Source organism: Haemaphysalis longicornis, unplaced genomic scaffold, assembly GCF_048455015.1.
Source record: "Haemaphysalis longicornis isolate Haplotype H1 unplaced genomic scaffold, Haemaphysalis longicornis Haplotype H1 scaffold_8, whole genome shotgun sequence".
Lineage (NCBI taxonomy): Eukaryota > Metazoa > Arthropoda > Arachnida > Ixodida > Ixodidae > Haemaphysalis > Haemaphysalis longicornis.
The window spans coordinates 165,961,524-165,989,294 of NW_027526445.1; the positions used below are offsets into that span (position 1 = coordinate 165,961,524).

General features: G+C 47.2%; 1 protein-coding gene across 1 annotated transcript; it reads right to left on the reverse strand.

Annotated features, from left to right (window-relative positions):
- Positions 1-153: 153 nt before the first annotated feature.
- On the reverse strand, positions 154-27,771 carry LOC144150261 (uncharacterized). The gene is made up of 2 exons (XM_077682122.1): positions 27,416-27,771; positions 154-2,346 (listed from the first exon to the last, which is right to left on the reverse strand). The coding sequence occupies exon 2, from the start codon at positions 2,323-2,325 to the stop codon at positions 1,675-1,677; it is 651 nt and encodes a 216-aa protein (XP_077538248.1). The 5' UTR covers positions 2,326-2,346; positions 27,416-27,771; the 3' UTR covers positions 154-1,674.

The following is a 27,771-nucleotide window of genomic DNA, read 5'->3' on the forward strand; positions in this document are numbered from 1 at the left end:
AATGGTGACGACGTGTGTACCGCGTACGGTTCCGTGTGGCATACCTACTAACAAGCAACAGAAATATTGTTACATTGTTCTTGCATGTGGGCATACTGGGAAGTTTGCCCGACTGAGCCAGTCAATCACATTTCACGCAGTGATGGCAAGTTCTCTTCGGCATTTATTTCTTCTCATTACAAGTCGTCGCGCGTAAGGCATGGCTCAGCATCACGCACATGGTCAAGATTTGCAAATAAGTAGTACGGTGACTAGAAAGGCACTCCACACTCTAGAACGGCACAATTTCACCACTTTGAAGAGGACTGACCTGCAGCTATGTCTTCAATGTGTCTTCAATGCAACTTACTTTTTACTATACACACCGCCACGTAATTCGCCTTTATAACCCACGTTAAATGCATTACCAGTTTTGTTTCCCTTATTTCAATGCTCGATTGAGTGCGTTGGGTGCCACTGTGCGGCAAACTCCAGTAGCGATGGCACTGTAAAACAAAGCAATCCGACTATCTAGTTTTTCGTACACATCGTGTCCTTGGAATAGTGCAAGCAACGCCTCCTATGTAATCGCCTCCTATGTAATTCCTATCGGTTGGTTACGAAACTGACGAAGTGGAATCTATAGTTGGCTTCACAAGCTTGGTGTGGCACAGGGGATGCTATAGACAGTTTTCAACCACCCGTTCATAGAGCGCGTCTAACTTTTTGTGAAATGTTAGGGTTACCGGCTGTAGAACAGCAACCACAACGGGTGTTGGGGCCTTAGAAGGGCATTTACGTGCCCCCCGCTGCGAGGTGGTACCTCAAGTGAACCCTTAGTGAACGGATTGTTGAAACTACGTGGCATCCATTGCGTTACAGGCAGCTTGTAAAGTTACAAGTGAACTACAGTGGGCGTCGCTTTCGACCAATAGTTTCCTCGTGCCGAGATACGGGGAAAGGTTGATTCAATTGGAGAATGGAAAACTTGCGTTACACTTGACGCACTTAACATTGCCACACTCCTTACGCCATTGGGCAACGTTGTAATGAAGAGATGTATATTAGTCAGGATTTGACATATGCAAGTATACGCTAACAACAATAAAATGAGCATATTTATGTCTGCGAGTAGAAATGTGTTCTTAAATATATGACTCGGGGAACAGGGAACACGAGTAGTCCCACACAGCACTTGAGCGTATATAGCGCAATCTATGGCATGTCGGAGGCGTCTTGGCGGCACAGTAGTTGTTGAAGTAACGCTTCCCGACAACATGGTATGTCCCACGTTGCACTGTGATTTCAGAAATGTTGCCGAAAGTCGCACGACGTTCTCAGGCGAACACGCAGTCAAAATACTCGCGTCTGCTCCTGCTTTGGTTGATTTGGCACTAATACTTTTGGAAGATGTGCAGGGTTGAAAGCGTCACTTTCCTTTTCACCCAGAAATCATGAGCGCTGTAGACACGAGTCGTAAATCCACGGGTGCACAGCCATGCCGATGAAATAAAAAATAAGAACAGTGAATGTCTTTGCCATCGTAGGAATAGTCAGTCTGCTACACCTCTGGTAGTGCTTTCCCGCACAAGGCTACAACGAAGTCGGAGCCCATCGGGGTGCTCAACACTCAGTCGCTCGCTGGCTTGCTGCAGAACGGCCGGCGCCATCTTATAACAACGGACGGATGTGACGTCACGACTGCGAGTCCGCCGCGAGGCACCGACACCGGTGCACGCGCCGCAGCGTCCGCTTGCGGAGCGGTGGCTTCTGCCCCGGACACACGAACGTCACACGGGCCGGCCGGTACTTGACGGGTTTGCACGCCGCGCACGACACAAAGGCGGCCGCTCCGCCCCGACCAATCCCGACCACGTCGAGCGCCGTGCCGTTACCGCTGCCCGACGCTCCGGCGACGGCGACGTTGTACCCGTTCGGCACGTAGAACGACTTGCACTGTCCGTAGCAGTAACGGTTGCGCAGCAGTGCCGACTGGCAGCCTCGCTCCCAGACGCGTTGCATGAGCGGAGCGGTTCGGCACCAGTCGCGCCTCGGCTGCTGCTGGTGTTTGTGAGGGGGCTGCTGGTTGCCCTGCTTGCCGTCGTGCTGCCGGTGGGTACGGCGGAAGTCTCGCACCACGATGGCCCGGCCCAGGACTAGGCCGGGACCTCCGTCGGAGCGCAGGACGCGTTCGACCGGAGATCCGTTGCCGTAGTGTTGCTGCGCCCTGCGTCGAGGGTGCGATGATGGCGCCGCGTGGTGAGCGGCCGGAGAAGCAGACACGAACAGCGGCTGGCTGGCGGCCAGGATGGCCGTCAGCAGGAGGAACGCTTTCGGAATCAGCATGGCTTGTTGCTTATGGAGTACCTGCGTCGTGAAATATAATACCCTTTGTTATAACAAAATCCTCGGAACAAAAAACTGGCTTCGCCGTATGCGATATTTCGCTGAAAAAAAGAGGTGAGCTCTAGGCACTGCTGTGGGGACCATGAAACACTTGGAATAAAGCGATTTCGTTGGAGGGTTTTGCTTTTGTATACGCAGTGTTGGTGCACTCTTAAAAAAAAAAAGGTCGGGGCATTCACTAATGGAATACTAACAAGTTACTTGTCCCAGTAAACACTAGGTGCTTAGTAACTGGAGGAAGTGAATGTAGCACTAGTCCGGGTTACTAACTGAAGTAGGCAGTAAGCACCACTACCTCCACTAGTAAAGTCCTAGCAATAACACTGTTCTGAGCTACATGCGTTTACTAACTGACCATGCATAACCTAGTCATAAGCGCGACCTTAATCTAGTGCATACTAATTCCTACACTCAGTTAATTTCCTAACCATGCGATTGCTAGTGGCAGACCGTACCGCGGAGTAGTAAGGTTCGTAAGGAGTTCGTAAATACGGCCGTTACTCCCCTTTTACGACCTTTTTTATTAACAGTGTGTAATCCCTTGCTGGTAAAAACCTATGACACGGCCTGTCGAGAATTGGTCGAGGGGCAATTATTGACAGGAAGCAACGCCATACACTTACAATAACAGTTTACATCCACGAACTTCGTACGCGTACAACAGTGAAACCGGGGTCAGTAAAAGTAGTCTAGGCTAAAAAATGGCCTTCTGTAAATTAGTACAGTGGAAGCTTGGGCGTGCTGGTAATTCATTTTGGAAAAAAACTCCCACCTCCCCTCGCGGGAACCCCTGTGTAGATGCGACGCATAGGGGGTTCACGTTGCAGCGTTGGACAGCGGAGGAACGGCGCTGGAACGATGGAGCGGAGCGGCGCAGGCACCGCGTTTTATAGCGCGCATAACGGTGAGGGGACGCGCCGGCGCCAGTGCGTCTTCCGCGGCTATGACGCAACACAATCCAACACAATCCACTTTAATCCAATCCAAATCCAATCCAAGCCAAGCCAATCAAATCGAATCCAATCCAATGCTAGGGTGGCCCATTCTAGCCACCCTACCAATGCCCCTCGCGAGAGAGTGTTCTCTATCGGAGAGGAGAGGGGGTGCGCGGCGGAGCAACACCACCTAGTCTAGGTGGTGTTGGGCGGAGAGCGCAGCTGGCACGGCGAGGAGAATGGGGGAGGGGCGGACGCCGACAACAACGCCGACGACGCCGGATGCAGGGACAAGGCGGGTGAATGAGATGCGGTCGCATCTAAAAAGGTTCACAGCGCGGTAGACGAGGACGATGAAGAACGGCTCGTGCATCGCTCCCATCTTTCTTGTCTATCATGACCGTATCCTTGCTAGCCGCCTTGTTCAAGCAGTCGTTCCAAAAGTTTCTCCCTTCGCAGACGACTTTCTGATTCTTTTTTCTGGTGATGCTCAGAAGTTTGAGAAGTTGGAGTGCGCTGTTTCGGATGTGCTCTGCATTTTTGAAGACTGCCTAGCACCTCTTGTCTTCACCCACGAACGAACTTCCGGTCGAAGGGGAGTTGAGATTTTTGGATCTGAGGCTTTGATTGATTGATTGATTGATTGATTGATTGATTGATTGATTGATTGATTGATTGATTGATTGATTGATTGATTGATTGTAGGGTTTAACGCGCCGACGCAGCGCAGGCGATGAGGCGCGCCGTAGTGGAGGGCTCCGGATGAATTTTGACCACCTGGGGATCTTTATCGTGCGCCGAAATCTCGTACACACGGGCGTTTTTGCTTTTCGCCTCCATCAGAAAAGCGGCCGCCGCGGCCGGGAATCGAACCCGCGAGGATCTGAGGCTAAGCATCTCTACTGATCACCTGTGCTGGGTCTATGAGCCCCGGGCAAAGAAACCTTTTCAGTCGGCGCATTCTAAGCTTGTTAAACGCGGAATTGCAAATCTATGTTTCACTAATGCCCCGCACAAGTCTTGTAGCCACTCTATGCAGCCTATAGCCTTCTCCCACAGGCGTCGGCGCCTGAAAAGCTCTGGGTTTCCGGAGCCTCTATTGGTTTCCGCCGCGGAAAAATTGTTAAAGAAAATTAAGCAGGGGGAAAATGCAATGAAGGACTGCGCTGACGAGAAGAAGCCTCTTGCGCTGCTGCCGTATTCGCACAAAATATCGCACAGTTTGAAGAAGATAGGCAACAAAGCCAATGTTAGAGTGGTGTTCTCTGCCCCTGAGAAATTATCAAGGCTTTGCAAGCGCGTGAATTCCCGTGCCGGACGACGAAACATTTGCACCACCAAGCGCAGAAAGCCTTTTGTTTTATGTACTGCTGGTGTTGTTTATGTCATTCCGCTTACTTGCGGGAAGAAGTACGTTGGCCAAACGGGCAGATGCCTAACAAAAGCATTATTGCAATGTTAACACCGCAGTACAGGGCCATCTGGGCGTTCACTGTCGAGATTGTGGTTGCGTCCCGGTCTTCAACAAATGTGAAATTATCTACAGACACTGTGAACAGCTAACACGCGAAATCGTAGAAGCTGAACAGATACAGCGACTGGGTGAACTATATATGCATCAGTTTGCCGTCGATAGCCCTTTCAAAAAACGAACTCCATTACCTGGCCGTATCGCGATAGGGTTCAACACGTGTATAAGTGAGACCTCATGCCCTTCGCTTTCTTTATCTTTTTCTTGTCTTTTTTGTGTTTCCCCTTCTTTATATATTCTGGCGGTATCGTCAATAAAGCTTGTTGTTGTTGATGATGATGATGATGTCCTCAAAGATTTTGGTACGTACCCACAAGGGGGGATTGGCCAGGGCTAAATCGGTTCTTGAAATACGTGGGGAGCTCAAAATACTAAATTATTTCCGGAAAGAGGCCGTAAAATGAAACTTAGTTATGAATAAAACCCGAATTAGCACCCTTCAGCAATTCAAACGACCTGAAGCAGAAAGAAAATTTTGGATGCAATTATATACATCCCTTTTTGCAAACACCAAATTTGATGCGCCAATAGAAAATATAAGTGGAATCGAAACAGTCAACCCTAAGCGCTTAATTGGGTCTTTCAAATGCAGTTGTCTAGCTGTATAGAAACGGTGGCAGTCGAGAAAAAAATGTTCGATTGTTTCAGGGACCTGGCACCGCACACATAGTTCCGTAGGTGAAAGTCCTGATCTGAACAGATAGAAATTAAGCCTTGGAATCCTTCAGCGCAGCTCGGCGAAGGTCACTTCACATTGCCGAGAACCACAAAGTAACAGCGCTTGTCCTGTGTTCTTCGTCGTCCTCGTCTCCCGCGCTGTGAACCTTTTTTCCATTATGTAAATTGTTGATTTTATAGAGCAGCTCTTAAGCGCCCGCTTCTGTGGTTTCGCGTCGCTGTCGGCCTCGTAACCGAGCCAACGAAGACGACAGCGAAGATCGACGAGATAGAGCGATCAGGAAAGCTGAAAAAGAAAGTATGCCGAGAGTGTGAGAGGTAGAGTTGTATGCCGAGGCGGCGCGAGACATGCTCAACGGCGGCGGCGCGTTGCGAGATGACACCAGAGTAGCGTGCGCCGTCGTGCGTTCGCCGATGACGCGATCACCTCCACGAGGCACCAGCTATGCGCCGTCACCGAGAAGACGGCAGTTCACGCTGCGTTCAAATTTGGCATTAGGGAGTATCGTAATCGTCAGCCATTTTTTTTAGAAATACTGTGGTTGATTCCTCTGTCATAAGAATCAGTAAAACATGAAAGTGAAATGTGCAGCGAAATCTGCAGCTGAGCATGATTTTCGGGTCGGCGGCTATCTTGTGGGTGTGCTTGGCGAGCGACGTCTTGCTGGCGGGTCGCTTCGACAAAGGTGTACTGGCGTCATTTCCGTGATAGAGTTGACGTCAGTGAAATCTTGGTGTATAACGGCATAAAACACTTTCGTGTTAAAATATAAAACCCGAAAACGAACAACCCGCAGTATAACGTACTCTTTAGTACTAAAGGTTGCTTCCCCGCAAGACGACCCTGGGTGCAGGGGTGCACCCTTTACAGGCCGCTTGCCTTGTTGTACTGGCGTCACATCCGTGACGGGTATGATGTCAGCGAAATCTTTGTGCATCTTGGAATAAAACACGTTCATGTTAAAAAACGTTACTCATCCCCCTCCACCGTGTTAAACGAAGCTAAAAAAGTACTTACGCTGTTTTTTTTATCTTGTTTGCCGCTGTCCAATTGGTTAAAACCCTATTTAATCCCTCTGGGCAATGGAAGCCCCTCAAAGCGGGCGATAAAAAAACCCCGCGCAACAGACTAATGCATGCATGTGCACAGAGTAGGCTACATTACTTTTTCGGTCATTGGCGCAAGAAAGTATCTTTTAGAGACAGTACCGAGGTCAAAACTGTTAACAACAACGCGCGAACGCGTGGCTTTCGATACGTGCATGCCTGCTGATAGCCACCGGCGAGATCGGCGAGATTAGGGGAGGGCGCTGCGTTTGCTTGATATGCGAAAGTTATCGGCGATGCTTCCTTGTTTTGGGGGGAGAGGTTCGACCCCGAAAGTCCCTCACCACGACCGCCGCCAACGCCTATATTAAACATTATCTGACGCTGATAACCAGTGCAGTCTCGTTTTCGACTTTAGTATGGTTCCGAAATTTAAAAAAAAAGCTTAATGTGCGCTGGGCATGGCCATTCTAACGTAGGATGTGCAGGAAAGGAGGAAGCGTAAGTTGGTGCAGCCGGGGAAGTTGCTTTTATTAAAATGTTATTTCGCGCCAATAATAAACGTCTTGGGGCGATTTCCGCGTAAACACTTATGTTTCCTCCTTTCCTGCACAACCTACGTCAAAATGGCTGTGCTCGACCCACATTTCACTTTTTTTTTTTATCGGAACCATACCAAAGGCGAAAACAAGACTGCACTGGTTATCAGCTTAAGATAACGTTTAATATAGGCTTCAGTGGCGGTCGTGGTGAGGGACTTTCCGTGTCTAACCTTGGCCCACAAAACACCAGGGTGTCGAACCGGAATTTTTTCGGGTTCGGTTCGGGTTCGGGTTCAAGCCTTTCGGGTTCGGTTCGGGTTCAGTTCCAGAGCCCCATTCCGTTCCGGTTCGAACCGGTTCGAACCCGTTCGAACCGGTTCAAACGGGTTCAAACGGGTTCGAAGAAAAAAAAAGCAGGCGTTTTTTTCTATTAATTTTTTGTGCTTGTTTTTCGTTTCCTTATCAAATCGGCATAACAACAAATTCATAATGAAGGTTTCTTTGTCCAAATATTTTGTCTTCGCCAAACTAAAGCGACCCTGCAACACGTTTTTCAACTTTTGTATAAATCTTGACTGCTTGCAGAAAGTAGTCAACCAACGCATTATACTATGGGGTCGCAATGTGCCTCAGCCAAAAATTACTGTTCTCTCCTCGTCAGATAACATAGAAACTTGCTCAAAATATTTTTCTCTCCTTCCCAGTCTTCGCGTTCTTCGACCGCTGAATGACGTCATTACAGCGGTGTAGCGGCTGTTTGCCGGCTTTCCTTAAGTTGCAGAATAGAACGCATTTGATAGCCATCTAAAAAAAGCCACAAAAGCGAAGCAGAAACATAAGTGTATCCGCAGCGACGAGCAAATCACGCACTGTTGCTCTGTGCTGGCAATAGCTATAGTTTTCGTGTGTATCGTGTATAGTTGCGTGTATATTAATGGTGAAAGGGTGTCTTATGTGAGAAATCACAAGTTTCTCGGCATAGTTGTCGACAGAGGCCTTTCTTGGAGCGCTCATGTTAACGTTCTAAAGAAGAGACTCTCTGCAGTGGTGCATGTGCTCAAACTCATCGGCGGCAAGACGTGGGGAACACCACTGAAGTCGATGTTACAGCTCTACAACGTGCTGTTCTTGGGCTATCTGCGATACAGTGCCCCTGTCCTTTCTGGAGCGTGCCGCACAACTATTCGGTCACTTCAGGGTATTCAAGCTCAGGCCCTGCGAACCTGTCTTGGCCTACCACGATGTACGTCCACAGCAGCGACCATTGCCCTGGCTCGAAATCACCCTTTGGCAACCTTTGTGGACGTCGAAATACTCAGGACACATATCAGGCACTTCGCCCGTCTACCTGATCATCACCTCGCGGGAATACCAGCGACCCGTCCCCGGGCGTCGTTCGCAAGGGTGGTAGCTGCCCACAACACCAGCGTTCCATCGAACTACACGCCCGCGATGAGACCGCTCGTTCCGCTGTGGTGTGTGATGCAGCCCCGAGTGCGCCTAGATATCCCAGGAGTGACAAAAAAACGTCAACTTCCAATTCCGGCCCTGCAACAGCTCGCTTTGACGTACATGCACGAGACATACAGTGACCGAACCCATGTATACACTGATGGCTCGGTAACATCGTCGGTTTCTGCCGGAGCTGTTGTTATACCACGACTGTCACTGTGCAGCAAATTCAAGATAGCCAATCTTACGACATCCACGGCTACAGAACTTACGGCCATCCGTAGCGCTCTTCACACCATCGAGCAAAGTTCGTGCCGCAGATGGGCTATCTTCTGTGATTCGAAGCCTGCACTTCAGTCACTCCAGTCAGCGCTGTGCCGGGGACCTCACGAACAGCTCCTGACAGAAATAAGAATGGTATACGACCGTGCTGCCCAGGCGGGTCATGATGTCACCCTACAGTGGCTTCCTAGCCACTGCGGCATTGTCGGCAACGAAAGTGCGGACGCTGCCGCCCGGCTGGCGCATCAAACAGCGACAACTGTACTCATCCCATTGTCCAGGACGGACGCAGCTAGGGTCCTCCGCATTCTTGCCCTGGAAACAGCTATCTCCCAATGGTCTCCAGAAGATTTCACATTCGCACGCATTGGTGCCTTTGACCCGCACCTGCAACGTCCCCTTCCACTAGGCCTCCCACGGTCTGACGCAACTCTTCTTTGCCGTCTCTGGCTGGGGGTGGCATTCACAAATGCTTACTCGTACTTAATAGGAATGGCAGCAAGGGCGGAGTGCGAAACGTGCGGCACATCGGAGACGATACGCCACGTTTTATGCGAGTGCCCACGCTACTCGGCTGAAAGAAAAAAAGCTGTCGTCAGCGCTGAGGAACCTGGACTCTCGAAGGCCATTTTCGGAGGGAAAGATTCTGTGCCACTGGCCTTCTCAGTCATCCGCTCAGAAGGCGACTAAGGAACTATTACGTTTTCTACGGGCGACGAACTTGAACACTAGGCTATAGACTGAGAGCCTCCAGTGTCAATCACTGTCAGTGCCTCAGTGCTGGGCATACGTGTCTGGTCCAACTTTTCCTCTTTTTTTCCCTCTCTCTTTTTGGCCCATTTCCCCTTTCCCACGTGCAGGATAGCAAACTAGGCTCTAGCCAGGTTAACTTTCCTGCCTTTCTTCTACATTCTTCCTTCCTTCCTTCCTTCCTTCCAGATGCGACGAAGATTCAAAGCGTTTTCGGAAGTGTTTATTTATTTGCTACTTTTATTTATTTATTTATTTATTTATTTATTTATTTATTTATTTATTTACCTAGTTTTATTTATTTATTTATTTATTTATTTATTTATTTATTTATTTATTTATTTATTTATTTATTTATTTATTTATTTATTTACTGTTGGGTTTAACGCACCGTCGCAACGCCGACGACAAGGCGCGCAATAGTGGAGGGCTCCGGATTAATTTTGACCACCTGGGGATCTTTACGTGCGACGAAATTTCGGACACACGGACGTTTTCGCTTTTCGCTTCCATCAGAAAAGCGGCCGCCGCGACCGGGAATATAAACCGCGTCTGTGTGCTCATCAGCGCTACGCCTTAGCCAAACAGCCACCGCGGCGAGTTTATCTAAGGTGTTCAAGAGCTCCTTTAACTGTACCCGCAAAATGTTTTCTATGGTAGTGTGACGAGCATGTGGCTCCGACTGCCAAGCGTGGCAGGTGGCATTTAGGAAAATTTCCTACTGCTCATCTTTTATCTGCTAACAGATCTGTTAGAAAGAAAGAATGGCTGTAAAGACTCATTTGACGGCGGGTATAGGACGACATTGGATAGGGAACCACTGGAGATAGGAACTTGCTAATGGCCCTTCAGCGACTGGTGACAGCGATTGGGCTCTAGGAAAGATGATAGCCAAGTGAAGTCACAAGCAGCAGTAATGATCACTTGTAGAGAGAGAGAGAGAGAGAGAGAGAGAGAGAGAAAATGAAGTTTCATTCAATCGAGGCAATGTTTAAGAGAGGCGTCCTCATTCGAGGGGGCCGAATCAACAGCCGTTTCCATCAAGAAGAACTGATCTTCCAGGCCGCAGCTGGCCATGGCTGTCTCCCAATTCTGTATTGAAACGTGAAGGTTGGATGGATCTACGGCACACTAGTCGCAGCCACCTACTATGTGTATGAGGTTCCCAGGCTCTCCACAGAAGCAACGCAATGGAGAGAGTTGTGTCCCGTCAAAGAGGTGAAGTCTGGCATTGTGTGAGAAGGTGTATGCCCACAGGGTGCGGAGTAATGTTTCCTGGTTAATCGGTAGCGATTTGTGCGGGGAGGAGTACGTTCTATGGAAGAGGCCAGAGTGCTGAGTAACTTCTTGGTCTGTGACTGCAGGATGCATGTACTCGGGCCGGGCTTCATCAGCGCCGGCTAAGCGAGTCAAATCTCGAACCACGAGGTTGATGATCTTGTTTGCCGTGGATGCCAGTATGAGCTGGCGCCCATACAATCGTGACTGGTCTCGTTGGTGGTCTCTGATTGATCATCGGAAGTGTTGTAACATGCAATCGACCGTTGGCAAAGTTGGGCCACGCCTGCTAAGGGTCTGTTATGAGAGTTTTGACGCCGCTTTGGCTAAGCGCACGTGCTGTCGCCGCTTCCTCAGCTTAGAGGGAGTTGTGTTCGGCGGTTCAGATGCTACACCTGTGGGAGCCTGCAGAACAGTAACACAAATAAAGAGAATGTATTGAAGAATGCTATCGGGCGTCTCTTGCATCAAACCAGTTGATCGTTCCTCCCTTTTTTTCTTGGAGTTTAGTTTCTTTCCAACTGTCTCCCCTCGTATATATACACACGTTTTGAAAACCCTTTGATGAATATAAAATATGCATTAGGCAATTAGTTATTAACTTTAGTCCGAGATGTCAATTTTAATATAGCAACAACACAAAAGCGCAATACGGGCATAAAGAAACACCTTTTATAGCATTCAGGCGGTCTTCACATAACTTTGCGGTTGCTTTGTGCGTGACAAAATTTCCTGATTGGTCGGGAAGGAGAACGCTGCAAAATTTCAAATGCCAAGGACCCCAAAGATATCATGTTTGGTCCGACCGTCGAATCCGCCTTAACTCACACGCTAATTCTTTTAATCAAAATTAATCAACACACCAGTCCCAACAATTCACATTAGCTCATTCACTCACCTAACTAATTTCAACTTCAACTTTATTGAGCATTTCGTACATAGAAATGCGAGGAAAAACACAAAAAGCTGCAAAACTGCAGCTTGACGAGGTGTTTGCACCTTACGGTTGGCGTGGCAGAGCAGAAACAGGAGTTTAAAGCATACGAACAGGAAATAATCCTAAGAAAAAGAAATCTGGCCTTAACATGTTGATATTACATACAAACATAAAAAAAAAGCATTAAAACGCACTATAGCTCACAGTTTGTAAAATATACTTATTAAATGATATACATACACGCATATTGGAACTCATAGGTACATACATACATATAAAGGTTAAAAAACAAAACAGGGTACACAGGTATATAAAAAGAGAAATATTGGATATGTACGGAACCTGTGTAGACACAAAAAAGCAAAAGACAAAACTTGAAGAAAAAGTCATGTTATATACAGGTATGCATACACTCATCAAAATCTGCACTACAGAAGTATCCACATAAATAAATACACACAATATTGGCAAAAATGAGTGTACGGTACTTTTTAGATGCTAAAGTTTTCAGGGAATGAAGACAATGCCAATAAAACGCTTGAAAAATATTACAAGTAATTTTGGCTAAACCAAGGTTGCCACGAGAGACAACGCTTAAAGGTGTTGTGCCACCAAATTTTAAGTCTGTAAAAAGCCTGCTGTAGGCTTCCTCTGCATGCAACGACCCTCAACACGAAGTGCTGGGTACAGCAAGCGCTTAATATATATTTTAATTCGCTTCTAAAAATTACCTAAATGCTCTTCTGGAAATCGGGACCCATCGCTAGCGCCACTAACCATGACGTCAGTGAATTGCCAGCGCAGCAAAGTTTGTGACGTCATACAACGCTAGCGACTCGAGCGACGTGAACGTGAACTCCAGTTACCACAGTTTGTTTGGTCGCTTGGTCGTATCGACACACTATACCTCCCTGTTCTGTGACTATACCGATACGACGGCGACGACGACGCGACGCCGACGAGTCGTTAAAACATCGGCCAACTGCCGAATTGCCAGACCGCGTTGTCACACCACGCCGACGGCGACACAAACACGTCGGCCGATGGAAAGTCGCCGTAGTGTGACTGACTCGCCGACCGAAGACGCCAACAAAACCGGTCGCCTGACTGGTCGCACGACGCGTCGTCAATCGACCGAGAAGCGAAAACTGCGCCCCGACAACATTCTTGCCGCAATGAACGCGGCTCTATTTTGTTAGTTTCTGGAGGGTAATAAACTCAGTAAGTTCCATGAAGCCCATACAACTCAACACTAGCGCTAATGCGATCCGTATTTTGGCGTTCGACGCTTCGGCCGTGCTCTTCGGCGACGCCGCTACCCCGGAATGCGTGTGCGATCGGCTCGCCTGTAGAAAATATAAGGTCAGTTTCGTGCAGAAGAACAGTTACGTAGGGTAATTTGGGCAATAAGAGATCAGTATCGGCAAAGGTTTTTAACGTAAAACGTAAAACCAAAGTACGGCAAGCACTATCCCTTCAGTGCAAAATCGCAGTCGCAGCCGGGCACACTTATTTTTGCGAGCGCTTTCGCAGAAGAGCAGAGTTGATGGCGATAAGCTGTCGCGGGGGCTTCGCGGAACCTTGCTGCGTAAGCGCTATTTAAAAAAATGTGAGTTTACAAGCCAGGAATTCTGTAAACTAGCTAGTAAACACCAACGTACGACTCCAAGGATGGGCCTCCATCTAGTACACCGGCTATATCGCTGAGGGGAATCGTTTGTTCGCTGGCTCAGTGGTCTCGCGCGTTCCGCCCATCCGGTCAACGTTGCCGGTTCGATTCGCGGCGGGGGCAGCTCTTTTTTTTTTTTTTCTTGAGCGTTTTTTTAGCATTTTTATGGTTTGCAAATCCATTGGTTTTCGTTTGTCTGCATCCGAGGATGCAGACAAAGAATTTGCGTCGGAGCTGTCGCGGCTTGACGTGACGAGTCGGCGTGTTTACTTCCGTGGTGAAGCACGTATGTGGGGGAGCAGACGCCGCAGTAAAGTCGCAACGTACCGCAGCGCCGCCGTGGCAGAGCCTCCTCGCAACACTGCGACGTCACTGCTTGAATCGGCGCCCAGAAACCGAAACCGAATCCTGTTCACATGAATCGTGCGATAATAAATTTTTCACTCAGAATATGTGCGTGTGAGAGCATGTATCATGCTTTCTAACGAATTATAAAACGTTTGCAACAAAGAATGCACAAGCAACAAATTTGGTGGCACAACACCTTTAATAGATTGTCAGTTAAAAATGTTCTATGTTCAGCAGTAAACTTTTCCTTAAGTCTCACTTAGAAATTGTATTTATAGCTATGCCACTCTCGGCTAGGTTATTTAAAAGGCGGGCAGTTCGGGATTGCAACCTATCATTGCCATAATTCGTTCTTGAAAACGGCACGAACCATGTACTCCTTCCCCTAATTTCGTACGGTACGTCCAACAGAAATCTTAAACTACATCGACTTAGATATGCTACACCGTTGTGTTGCAAGCTATTTTTATACTTTGTTAGAAGATTAAAGTTGTAGATACATTGGACAAGAAGCAAATTATACTGCAGAAATAGTTAGTTGGTGTGAGAGTCATATGGTACAGTTGACGTTATGTCGAATGGGCTTTTTCTGAAATAAATGCAGCTTATTAATATTTTTTGCGGAACTGGTTAACCATACTAGGCTGCAGTAATTGATGTGAGCTGTGAATATGGCATGATAAAGAATAAGTTTAATATTTGATGTAACCACAGGCCGTAGCCTGCAAAGCACCCCACACGCTCGAGATAAATTAGTGCAGACGTGATCGACATGGGCATCCCATTTTATATGTTCATTAAAAACAATGCCTAATGTTTTTATTTCACGAACTATACAAATCTTTTCAGATACGATGTAAAAATTGAGGATTCTGTCAACAGATCTTTGAGCTGGTGAAAATAACACCGCTTTAGTTTTCTCAGTATATATTTTTAACGAGTTTGCTTTATCCATTTGTGAAGCTTTTAGAGGGTTATGTTTGCTAAATGCAAAAGCTGAGTAGTATCACACGATTGAAAGGAAATGCTGGTATCGTCTGCGTAAATAATAAAATGTGCAATGTCAGTAATTTCTACGATATCATTCATATAAATATTAATCAAGATTTGCCCTAGAAGACTGCCTTACGGAACTTCAGCCCTTACTTCTTGTGAAGAAGAGTTGTGTTCCTTTATTGCTACGACCTGTTGCCGGTTACCTAATTAAGATTGCAAAACAGTAAAGCCCCCGGAATCCATAATGTTGTAATTTTTAAAGCAATGTTAAATTACTAATTTTATCAAATCATTTGAAAAAGTCTATAAATATAACTAAAGTTACCTTTTTTTCTTCAAATCCCTGGATTATTAATTCTTTTTGCGTTAATAAAGCTAATTCGTTGACATATGTTTACGAAAACCGAGCTGTTTAGATGATATAATAGAGTGTTTGTCACAAAAGGACACAAGGTGTTTCGCGATTACTTTTTCTAGCCTTTTAAAATAACTGGAAGTACAGAAACCGGTCTATAATTGGAAAAATTGATTTTGTCCCCGGATTTAAACAGTAGCGTGACCTTAGCTTGCTGCATCTTTTTTGGAAAAACACCAGTAGTAAGACATAAGTTATATTATAGCTAAGCGGCGATACAAGAAGGTCCAGTACAAACTTAATAGGCCGAATCTGAAGCCTATCGATGTCTATGGCCTTGCTATTTTTATTGACAAGAAAATCGACCATATTTCCTGAGGCGTTACCGGAGAAAAAAAGGCTCTGTGGGGTTAAAATCCTTTAGGAACCTCATAGCGCTTTCATTGTGGGAGCATTGCATAACATTCGTTAAGTAGTGAATAAACTTGGTTGCCAGTTCTTGACTCTTGAGTGGTTTATTATCTACTCTCAATTCAAAGTCGTCGTTACGGGGGGTAAGTGGGTGCAAAAGTTTATTCAATTCCCGCCACATGACATGACGCCGGGAGGAAGCCTCAGAAAACACATGTTCGAAGTACATTTTTTTAGTATAGCGTAAGAACTTTGTCACAAAGTTTCGGTACTTTTTAAAGGCTACAAAATCGTCCCTGTTCTTTGTTTTTACGAACTTATGGTACAATAAATCTTTTTTACGCATCATCTTCAGACATTCGTCTGTAATCCATGGTTTCCTTATATTCTTATTTTTCTTGACGATCTTAAGAGAAAAATACCTTTTATATGCATCTTTATATGATTCAAGTATCGTAGGCATCATCTGCAGTGGTGCACAGAAGTAAAGGGTTCCACCAAATAGAGGGAATTTTCTGACGAAAAGTAGTCAAAGTATTCTGATTACTTGTATCTTTTTGTATTCTGATTACTGCTACTTGTATCACTGGTTGTAAATACATCAATAAGACTTTGGGAAAGACGGCCCATACGAGTCGGTTCTTTGATCACGTTCATGCAGCCGAAATAACCGAAAAGGAGCTCTAGATCACGCGAATGTGCGCTTGCCTGTAATATGTTAATGTTAAAGTCCCCACCAATAGTTATTTGTAAACCATAAGACGAAACAAAATTGAGAAGGTCTTCTAAAAATGCGAAACAATTTTCTAGTTTTCCATCAGGGGGGCGGTACACAACAACAAAAATTGCATTTTTACATTGCACCGTTAAAGCTTCATAATCTGTCGTAACTGTCGAAAATTCGTTCATGGTACTACAAGAAAGCTGTGTATACACGAGCTGTAACACACCCCCACATCGCGGTAGGACCTATTTAGAAAGAACGTGTTGAAGCCCGAAAGGCGCAGCACTTCTGTGTCACTCGTATACGAGGTTTCCGTTATCATGACAACGTCGAACTTGAAACTTTCAAAGCTGCGTTTTCTTTTCTTGTAGTTTCACATTCTTCTTTCATTTCCTGGTAGCTTTTGTTGAAGAATTCCCAGCTTTTTTGCATTTCCACATTTTCTTTTTTAGTGGTTTCATATTCTTTTTTAATTTCCTCGTAGCTTTTCTGCATTTCCCTTACTTCTCGAAATTCACGCTTAAGATCAGCGATCTCGCGTCTTAGGTCAGCAATGTCAGTTTTCATGATCAAAGCAATGCGGGATTATACACAAGGGCACACAATAGCAATGACACTGGGTGGTTGGCACGAGAGGCAACAGAAAAAGTCACTGAGTAAGCGAACAAGATTACTGCAGAATATTCAAACCTGTGAAATAGGAAGGCGACTATCAGGCGACCGTTCTGTTCGCTGCCTCCGCTGCCAAGTGATGCTGAGGTGGACGGAGCGTTCTTTTAAAGGATCCACTTCGTGACGAAAGCCACACGTGGTCCAGGAAACAGGGGGTGTGGAGAGGCGATGTGGCGAGGGGGTGTGGCGAGTCTACCCGCTAACCTGCACTAATCGACTTCAATCCATTCTCCTCTTAAGTTTAAGGTTAAACAGATTCGAGATAGCATAAAAATGCTATCAAATATACTTTAAAAGTGGAAATTAGGATTCCCCATTTTTTTTAAATCTCATGTTCTCTTAGAGCAGGACTCAAAAGACACAACGGCACTGTATACAAGAAAAAGTTACGTTAATTTTGAGAACTGCGAGTGTTTGTGTCTCAGTGCTGTTTGTATATAACTTTCCATTCAAACTATAAGTGGAAGATATGGATGTATTGTTGATGGTGTCCCTGAAGGCCTTCACAAGCAGACAGGGATGCATGCGAATTAACAAGACATTAAAAACTTTAGGCGATTTTAAACACCATGTAGAGAAACCATGAAGAATATTCCATGATATGTTGCCTCGTAATAGGCGTTATAACTTAAGGTATTCTAAACGTAAAAGATAATTGGGAGAGATGGGCAGTGCCTAACGCAAAGTGATAGTATATACCGACAACTTTACATTAAATTGAGGGAAATAATTAGAAGAGAACATGATGGGCCTTGGGAACTGCAGACTACGCAAAATATTTCATGGTTCTGTCCGGGAAGTGGCAAAATATCTTCAGACGCAAGGTAGGGTACCGAACTGGAAAACTAGAAATCACATTTTTGAAGCATCGGAAGCGGTTCGGAACGGTTCCTTTGATTCGTTCCGGTTCGGGTTCAGTTCCAAAATGGCGGAAAAAATACGGTTCCGGTTCAGTTCCGGTTCCGGGCAAAAATTCGGGTTCGGTTCCGGTTTTCGGTTCGGTTCCGGTTCCGGTTCGACACCCTGCAAAACACATGCCGAGCTGCCGCAGCGCCGTCACCTAATCTGGCTGGTCACGCCGGGGGCTATCAGTAGACTGCCCTGCGCGTATCGCAGGCCACGCGTTTGCGCGTTGTTGTTAACAGTTTTGACCTCTGTAAGTATAAAGAAATGCGGACTACTTGGACTGTCCATTGTTTGCTCGACAAGCTTGCATGATTATCTGGCGCAAGTGGGACAAAAAAAAAATTCGCGTAATCTTGTGCAGAAATTAACTCCTTCGTCGTAGCCCACTGGCATCGGTTCCGTCATTGCTCGGCAGGCCGATCCCAGCCCCAGAGAAATAAAGCTGAGATAGCACTCCTGTTTGAAGAAGACCGATGCGTGAGGTCACCGTACACATCCCTATCTGAGAAAGAGAGTGCCTATCTAAACAGGGAGTGGTTTCCACCCTAGCCAAAGCCTCGTGCGGCCTCTTGTGACGTCTAGATTCTTTTGTGAATCATTTTGTGTGCGAAAATTCATCATGTTCTGCTTCGTTTTCTTTTCCCCTGTTTCGCACGATAAATTAATGTTCGTCCTGCGTGCTGTGTCAATTAACTTAGCCGGTAGCGTTGGGAGTCAGTGCTTCCGTCCGTTACGTCTTTCTGCGATTACCCGCCGCGGTGGCTCAGTGGCTAAGGCGTTGCGCTGCTGAGCACGAGGTCGCGGGTTCGATTCCCGGCCGCGGCGGCAGCTTTTACGATGGAGGCGAAAAGCAAAAACCCCCGTGTGTGTACGAGATTTCGGCGCACGTTAAAGATGCCCAGGTGGTCAAAATTAATCCGGAGCCCTCCACTACGGCGCGCCTCATCACCTGCGTTGCGTCGGCGCGTTAAACCCTACCGTCGATCAATCTTTCCGCGGTTGTCCGTTTTACGCGCGAAGGTCGCGAAGTTTGCTCTTTTCCCATTTTGCAAGGAAGGAATATTGTGTTTCCCTGAAAGCTGCTTGGACGGAAGGCAAGCTGTTAAATTTAAACGCTGCACTTGGTTAATGAAGACAGTCGGCCGCTTTGTTGTCGTTGTTGTGTTTACCTTGCGTAGCCGCGGGAACGCTTTCAGCCTGTCACCGTTTTTTCTCGGCAGGTCAGGATGTCGCGTATTTGCGCACAAAACGGGTGGACAGCCACGCCTTTGTTGTCTGGCGGGCAAAAGGGCCGGTAATTTGAGTGGGTGTTTTGAAAAGGTCTTTGTGTGTTTCCCCAGCGGAGTCGAGGGTTCCTCTGTGAAACCACCTGGTCGTCTCTCTTGTTGACAAGGGTAATTACCGCATTAGAGCGTTCGAGGCGCGGGTGCGTTCTGGCCGGTATAGTTACGCTAGCTGCGGGGTCATTCGTGGGGTCAGAGATGAATAGCAAGAGAGGCGCGCCGCGCCGCCTCGAGAAGTTGTACAGTACAAGGTACGCAGTGAAGTTAAAATTCTTTATGGGTCCAGAGTGTCGCCACAAGGCGGAGATATGTGAAGAGGGAGTGGCCGCTCCTTTTGTAATGCGCGCGGCGTGTGTTGACAAAGAAAATCCCGCGCCATCTTCACTAACGTGAAACCTGGGGAGGGGGGCGAAGCATGCAGTGTACAAGTGTATTCTTGACGCCTTGGCGTATTAGCCGACGGAGGGAGGTTGGTGTCAGAACAACCCCCGAATTTTTCTGAGCGCCGAAATTCCATTCCTTTCCGCTTTTTGTGTCTATTACACGCCGCATCGGTAATATTACGTGAAAACGGAAATAAAAATGACAAAGATTAAACCAAAAATGAATGAGGCATTGCTTGGGGCCGACTCTCTCTCTTTTTGGTCTTTTTTTTTACTTGTGACGTATAACAACCCCTGAAAAAAATATACCATCCCTTCCTTAGAAAAGTTGGAAAAAGCGCCAAAGCCACGATTTTTCGCGCACTATATAAATGCGTACCGGTACGCGACTTGTGAAAAAAAGGTATTGTATTGTACACCTTGTTCATGATCGATTCCTAATCGAAGCCCGGATTCACTCTTGCAGAGTCGTCATAGCGGGTAATTGTCCACGTAATTAGTTTCGGGATACTTTTGATAACAGAAGAGTTAGAGCCGTTTTCGGTGATCATACTTCCTCCGCAGATGGCGATGCTTCACTGCAGAACAGGCAATGCGGGAAAGCCAGCCTCCAAGTTCACACCGATACCCGGAAAGTCGGCTTCACCTTTAAACACAAATTAGTTGGTGGGAAGACAGTTTCTCCAGGAGGAATTGAAGCCGCCTTACTACAAAATGTGAAGACCCTGGGACCTTTTTTTAAATTTTTTTTATTAGAGCTTTTCGGTCGACCAACCAGTCTATGTGAAAATGCATTAGTTTTTTTTACTAGGAAAGCTCTCGCTTTAAAATATTTCTGCCTACGCCACTGCAAGACATGCACGCATAGAGCGCGATGAGCTGTATTAGAAACTAGAAACTAGACTATTAGAAAGTAGACTTAGAATTGTATGTTAGATACATGTACTGAGGTAGACGGGAGTAATTAAAGCCCGCTAACTAGATTTGTAGCAATTCGGCGCGCAGCAAAGTTCTCTCCAAATGTACTCTGCTCGGTGATGCGAATGCGGGCATGTGCCGCGTCGCAGACAAGGGAAGAAAAGACGCAAAGGGAAAATGATTGCGATAATAACGAGAAAGCGCATTCGGCAAGTGGACACAAATGCCTTCCGCAATTGGTACATCGTAAAGAGCGCTTAGCTGTCCTCGTAATGCTTGAACGGCGAGACTGTCTCGCGCTAGATTCCGGCGGAAATCACGTGCATCTATCGGGTCACGTCGACAAAGAATCGCACGTGGTCGCCCCAGAGCTAGCGGAAAATGCTCTGTGGCTCTTATATATATATATATATATATATATATATATATATATATATATATATATATATATATATATATATATATATATATATATATATATATATATATATATATATATATATATATATATATATATATATATATATATATATATATATATATATATATATATATATATATATCTGTGTGTGTGTGTGTGTGTGTGTGTGTGTGTGTGTGTGTGTGTGTGTACAGGAAGAAATGCCGGCAGTCTACAACGCCAAAGAAGGCATAGGGGAATGGTTAGATTATTATAGCCTCCGCGGTGGCTCAGTGGTAAGGCGTTGCGCTGCTGAGCACGAGGTCGCGGGTTCGATTCCCGGCCGCGGCGGCCGCTTTTCTGATGGAGGCGAAAAGCAAAAACGCCCGTGGGTACGAGATTTCGGCGCACGATAAAGATCCCCAGGTGGTCAAAATTAATCCGGAGCCCTCCACTACGGCGCGCCTCATCGCCTGCGTTGCGTCGGCGCGTTAAACCCCTCAATCAATCGGTTAGACTATTTTTTACCGTTAGTGACGTTACATTATTATTTTTTTTATTAATTACGTGAGAAAGTAAGAAAAACACGCGCCCAGAGTGGGGACCGAACCCACGCCTTTCGTGGGTTCGGTCGAAAGGCGTGGGCTCGGTCTCCACTCTGGGCGCGTGTTTTTCTTACTTTCTCACGTAATTTATAAAAATAAAAATAATAATTTAACGTCACTAACGGTAAAAAATAGTCTAACCATTCCCCTATGCCTTCTTTGGCGTTGTAGAGTGCCGGCATTTCTTTCTGTATTTCCTAACGAGCCCCTCATTTCCAAACCCTATATATATATATATATATATATATATATATATATATATATATATATATATATATATATATATATATATATATATATATATATATATATATATATATATATATATATATATATATATATATATATATAGGCCAAATTTACATTTAAATTGGCCGTTAACACGACTGAATCATTGCGCCGAGTTTCATTTACTCGTCATTATTCGTTAGTTCAGAGTGAGGTTGCAAACGTTATTGAATTTGCGTCTGTTGTCAGTACATGGTCGTCTACGCAGGGAGCATATTTACAGAAAATGACTAAGGCCCAAATTTTAAAACCTTCCTTACCTTACTAAGGTCGCCTTAGAACTCGCAAGGAGGCCTTAGTTCAATTTTGGAACGTTCCCTACTGAGGCTTCCTTACGAAACGCTCCCTTGATGTCTCCTTACTGCAAGGTCGCTCGTGGGCTACCTTGATGCGACCTTACCCCGCTCTTTCAACTGGACGCACACTTCTCCGCAGCACTTGTTCCCACTAGGCCGACACGACGGCGACGACGACGCGACGGCGACGCCGACGAGTCGCCAAACCATCGGCCAACTGCCGAGTTGACCGACCGCGCTGTCATACTACGCCGACGGCGCCACAAACACGTCGGCCGATGGAAAGTCGCCGTAGTGTGACTGACTCGCCGACCGAAGACGCCAACAAAAGCGGTCGTCCGACCGGTCGCCGGACGCGTCGTCGGGAATCGACCGAGAAGCGAAAACTGCTCCCCGACAACATTCGTGCCGCAATGGATGCGGCTCTATTTTGATAGTTTCTGGAGTGTAATAAACTCAGTAACGTCCACGAAGCCCATACAACTCAACACTAGCGCTAATGCAATCCGTATTTTGGCGTTCGAGGCTTCGGCCGTGCTCTTCGGCGACGCCGCTACCCCGGAGCTGCAACCTGCAAATGCGTGTGCGATCGGCTCGCCTGTAGAAAATGTAAGGTCAGTTTCGTGCAGAAGAAGAGTTACGTAGGGTAATTCGGGTAATAAGGCATCAATATCGGCCAAGGTTTTTCATGTGAAACGTAAAACCAAAGTACAGCAAGCACTATCAAGGCAGTGGGAAATCGCAGTCGCAGCCGGCAGCCGTGCACACACATTATTGCGAGCGCTTTCGCGAAGCAGCGGAGTTGATGGCGATAAGCTATTGTGGGGGCTTCGGGGAACGTTGCTGTGCAAGCGCTATTTAAGAAATTTCAGTTTACCAGCCAGGAATTGTGTAAACCAGCTAGTAAACACCGACGTATGACACGGAAGGATGGGCCTCCATCTATTACCCAGGCTATTTCGCAACGAATCACCGTTTGGGCAGTGGCGCAGTGCTCTCGCGCGTCGCGCCCGTGCGCTGAAGTTGGGGGTTCAATTCCCCGCGGGGTGAGTTTTTTCTTTTTTTTTTTTTTTGCGCATGTGTGTGTGTGAGCGGTTGTTTAGAGGGTATGGTTTGCGCATCCAATTTGGGAATCGCGTGATTTTGAGAAGCAACCTCGTCAACGTTTCGCAGCCCACAGTCAGCAATGGGCTCTGGGAAGTTACGCAGGCGGTGTGCTTGCGCCTGTTCCCAAAGTACGTCGGCTACCAAACGCAACAAAGAGGAAACGCTTATGACGCGGAGTTGTTTTACATCACGCGGGCACACGTTGGGCATGCTGTTGTATTCGTCGCAAAGTCGCTTCCACACTTTAGGTTTCGCGTGCAGCGACATGGCGTTGCTCTTGTTGCACTCTACAAAGTTTTTGTATTTTCGTACCAGTTCTTGGAGAAGTTCTTTTTTTTTCTGTGTAATACACTTTCCCGGGCATGGTTACACTGGCGCTACGCTCGCACAAAACGTTGGCTCGCACGTTTCGACGCTAAATGCGATGTTGACAAAAATCAACGTGAGACTGTTGCCAGACTAGATTTGACTTACAAGCAACTGCAGTAACCGACCGGTACAACTTGTTTCAAGAACTGCGCAATAAGCAAACATTAAATATATATGCCCGTATAAATGTAAAACACGACAAATTACATGCCTATCACGGCTAATGAAGGCACATTTTAAGAACAAATTGCGCTTACCCTCGCACCCATGTGCACGAATGGCTTCCTTGACGGGAGTAAGGGCGCCCTTTGGTAAGGAAGGTTGAGGGAGGCTTTAAAAATGAGAATCGGAGCTGCAAGGTCGCCTCACTGTAAGGGAGCATGAAGGGCTCCTTCAGTAAGGTGAGGAAATGGGGTAAGGTAAGGAAGGTTTTAAAATTTGGGCCTAACTCTTGTTCTGTCCAAAAAACCCCGTAACAAGTTACATGACAATTAATTTAGAAATATGTCTTATGGAGTTATGTGCGCCGGTCTTTAATGGACCAATATACTGTATTTTCGCGATTCTAAAAACCCTCCCCTACTTTCGAAAAAAAAAAAAAAAAACTTCGAAAAAAACGTTTGCATGCGAATCTAATAAGCACCCCCTTTTCTAAGCAACCATCGCAAGGTGCATTTGAGACGCGTGGAAGCGGGCCTGAGTTGACGTTGCTGTCAAGTCATTCATCAAGTTTTCGATTACAAACCACGCCGACATAACAGAAGACGACCTGTTATTGGGGCCTGCTGAGAGCGGCAGCGCAAGTGGCACGACGGATTCGAATAGCGCTGAGGGTGAGACGTAAGCGGTCTGTCCACTGCCTGTACCTATTTTTCTTTGGAATGTTTGCCAAACAGAACTTCCCTGCGGCCGTGTCGTCGAGATACCGCCGCGAAAAAGTGGCGGGGTGGGTGGTAATTTTGTTTTTTCGAATCTTACATTGGGCATCGCAATCATGGAAAAAAAATGGGTGCTTAGAATAGAGTAAATACCCTATTTGTCCCCATACATAATTCAGTGCAGTTATCCACCAATTGCTTTTCTGGCCTTCCCTATTCGCAGCAGATGAAAGGCTCTGGATTACTTAGTCAAGCGCCGTACTACACTTTGTCCAATGTGTTGCCGTCTATTGTGCGCTGCCGTCTGATGAACGGGCTCAAGCAGTACGCCATTATTTATCGGGCAGGGTTGGCCTTTCAGTTTTTAGTCGAATACTGGGTCCATAAAAGTTTTTGTAGGCTGTAAATATTTGAGAGGAAATCGGGTTGCACAGTAGTTATAACAAACGTCGAACTATCGGGTTTTTTACCCGAAAAAAAAAAAATGAAGAACTCTTACGTTGCCAGCACATCCTCTCAGTGGGAAATTATTGTGCAGCTTCCACGAAGCTTACCCTGACTACTTCGGCGCGCCTCTTCAAATTTTGACTAACGTGGTCCAACGCGAAGAGTGGTGGCTCTGCTGTCTCTGGGAGTACATAACACGCTCTTGGAGATCAGCGAGGCCCAACGCGCATCGCAGCTGAGCCGCCTGGGCAGCACGGCAACGGGCAGAAGACTGCTAGACAGAGCCGGGCTACTACCTCCCGGCGAATCGACGGACGACCAGGACGATCTCGTGCCCCTGGGCGACGAGGTGGTCCGAAGAACAGTCGTCTACCCGCTACCAAAGAACACCGATCCAGAACGGGACAGCGACAGACGGGCGGCGCGCGCGCTAGCGCTCGCTCGTCAACATCGAGAGGACGAAGGTGCAGTCTTCGTGGATGCCGCGAGGTATCCGTGGAGGAGCGGCGCCTTCGTGACGGTGGCAGTTCGAGCAACCACCGGGGAACTCCTAACGGCGAGCACCGTGCGTGCCCGAACGGTCGGCCAGGTGGAGGAGATGGCGATCGCCTCGGCCATGAGCCTACCGGGCACGCGCACGGTGCTAAGCGACTCCAAGTCGGCGATCAGAAACTTCGCCCGAGGAATAGTCTGGCGGGGCACCGAGCGGCTAGTAAGATCCTCCGAGGTCTCGCGGGCTGCTCGGGAGACCGTACCCAGACTCATCACTCTCAAGTGGTTCCCGGCCCACGCGGGCAGGGAGCTAACACCGAACATCGTGAACCGCAACGAGGAGGCGGACGCTGCGGCCCGTGGTCTCACCACGTGCCGGGTCGCGGCCGATCGCCACCTCGGGGCATGCGGGGAAGATCAAGACTTCGCAAAGCCCCTCACCGACTACGGCGAGATCCTGGCCTGGCACCGCGAAGCCAGAAGAACCTTCCCGCCTCCGCACCAAGAACTGTCTCGAGCGGAGGCGGTGAGGCTTCGACAACTGCAGGTGGAGTGTGTGCTGACGCCGACCCTGGCCCGGCACATGTGCCCGGACCTTTACGAGGACACTACGTGTAGTGTGTGCAAGCGAGAACCGGCCACCCTCCAGCACATCATGTGGGGTGGGGGGTGCGAAAGTGTGGTGCGCGCTGGGGATGTGCAGTGCTCGAGAGACACGTATCCCGAGGAAGTGCGCGTGTGTGTGTGTTCTAGTGAACTCAAACATCAACGGAAGGCCATCCAGCGGCTCGAAGAAGCCCTGGCGAGGCAGCGGAGAAAGGGACCCGACGCCCCGACCGCCAACGGCAGAGATGCCAGAGGCAGTGATGGGAGCGGAGGGATCCGAGTATCAGCAGCCTAGCCGGGGCACGAATCTTCGAGATCTAGGCCTAAGACTAATGGACCACTACCATATAGTATCCGCGCCCTGCGTGGCCGGGGACCTCCCGCACGCCGGATGTTTTCTATAAAGTCTTTTCTCTCTCTCTCTCTCTCTAAACCACGTTATTTTGCTTTTGGACTGTTATCATCTAACAAACGTAGCTAACCTCATAAAATGTAAACCATTTCCCACCACGCGCGGGAAAAGTGAAAGCGGGGCAGTGGAAAACGCGGAACTGCTGACAATAGAAACGTAACTTAAAAAAAAAGAATACCGCTACAAGTCTACAAAAGGCGAAATGAAACGGTGATTTGGGCAGGTCAGCAAAACGTGCCGCCAATGACCACCCGAGAAAGAATATACGCACTGCTTTTAATTGTGGAAACGCTGACGAATTTCAAATGTACAAACATGCATTTTTGAATCGCAGCAAGCATCGATCACTGCTAAAGGCTGGAGTTATCTGCACCAGAACAATGAAGGCGTATGCGCTATCGCAATATTAGCCGACAGAGCCTCCCTTGGCGCTCCGCTGATAAAAAAATTCAGAGAATCTGCTGACGATTTGACAAAGCGTATCAGTATCCGCGCATAAAAAAGGCACCTTCTTTAAATAACCGTGGAAAAGTCGTAGTAACTCCAGATAGATGCCGACGCCACTTTCATTAACTTTTCCTGTCGACTGTTTGTGCATGAGAGAATTAAGTCGCAAGAAAAGGTTAGAGCAGTAACTTAAACTTAGTGGAGCGGAGATCGGACCGAACAGAAGACAAGAACTGGTAAAAACAGAACGAACCATGCTTTTGCATAGGTTTTTTTAGCAGACGCGATGTATTATGCGCTATAGATTAAACACAAGTCAACGCGGGGTTCGCTAATCACCAGGTCCTTGTGTAATTCCTTGAACAGTAAACTCGTCCGGCAAATAATAACAACAATATTTTCAACGGGCTGCAGTAAATTTAAAGTGAAAATTTGTTCCGAAAATTTTTGTTTTCTTTCTGGCGCTTAAGAGCAAGGACGTTTAAAAACAAAAAAAAAGTATTGAAACTCAACACGTGGAGTGCTTGAAGTGTTGAAGAGTCAACATTGGAATTCTGCTGGAAATTTGACAAAACCAACGACTCACCAAATTACTTCCTTCGATGAGTAGACACTTTAGGCTCCTCACTGCAAAGCCACATGGCGCGTCGTCGCCAGATGTTGAGAAATTCTCACGCGCTTTCGGGAGCACAGGTAAACCATGGGCGCACGCGTCCTGATCGAGTTTCGCACGGTTCTCACTCACAGCACTCAACGCGGAGGCGAAAGTTCCTTCACCTCACCAGGCTAGTGGACCTTGGTACAAAGTTCGGCTCTGACAAAAGCGAAGGGGACGGACGTATCGAAAGACCTTCTGCCAACTTTTAAACTAGGGCAGCCAGCGCGCTTCGAGCGGAGCAGACGATCCGTGAGCGCCGAGAGCAGACGACGCGCCGTCTCACC

Coding starts and splice junctions, on each gene's coding strand:
- LOC144150261 (XM_077682122.1), bottom strand. CDS start 2,325: ATGCTGATTCCGAAAGCGTTCCTCCTGCTGACGGCCATCCTGGCCGCC.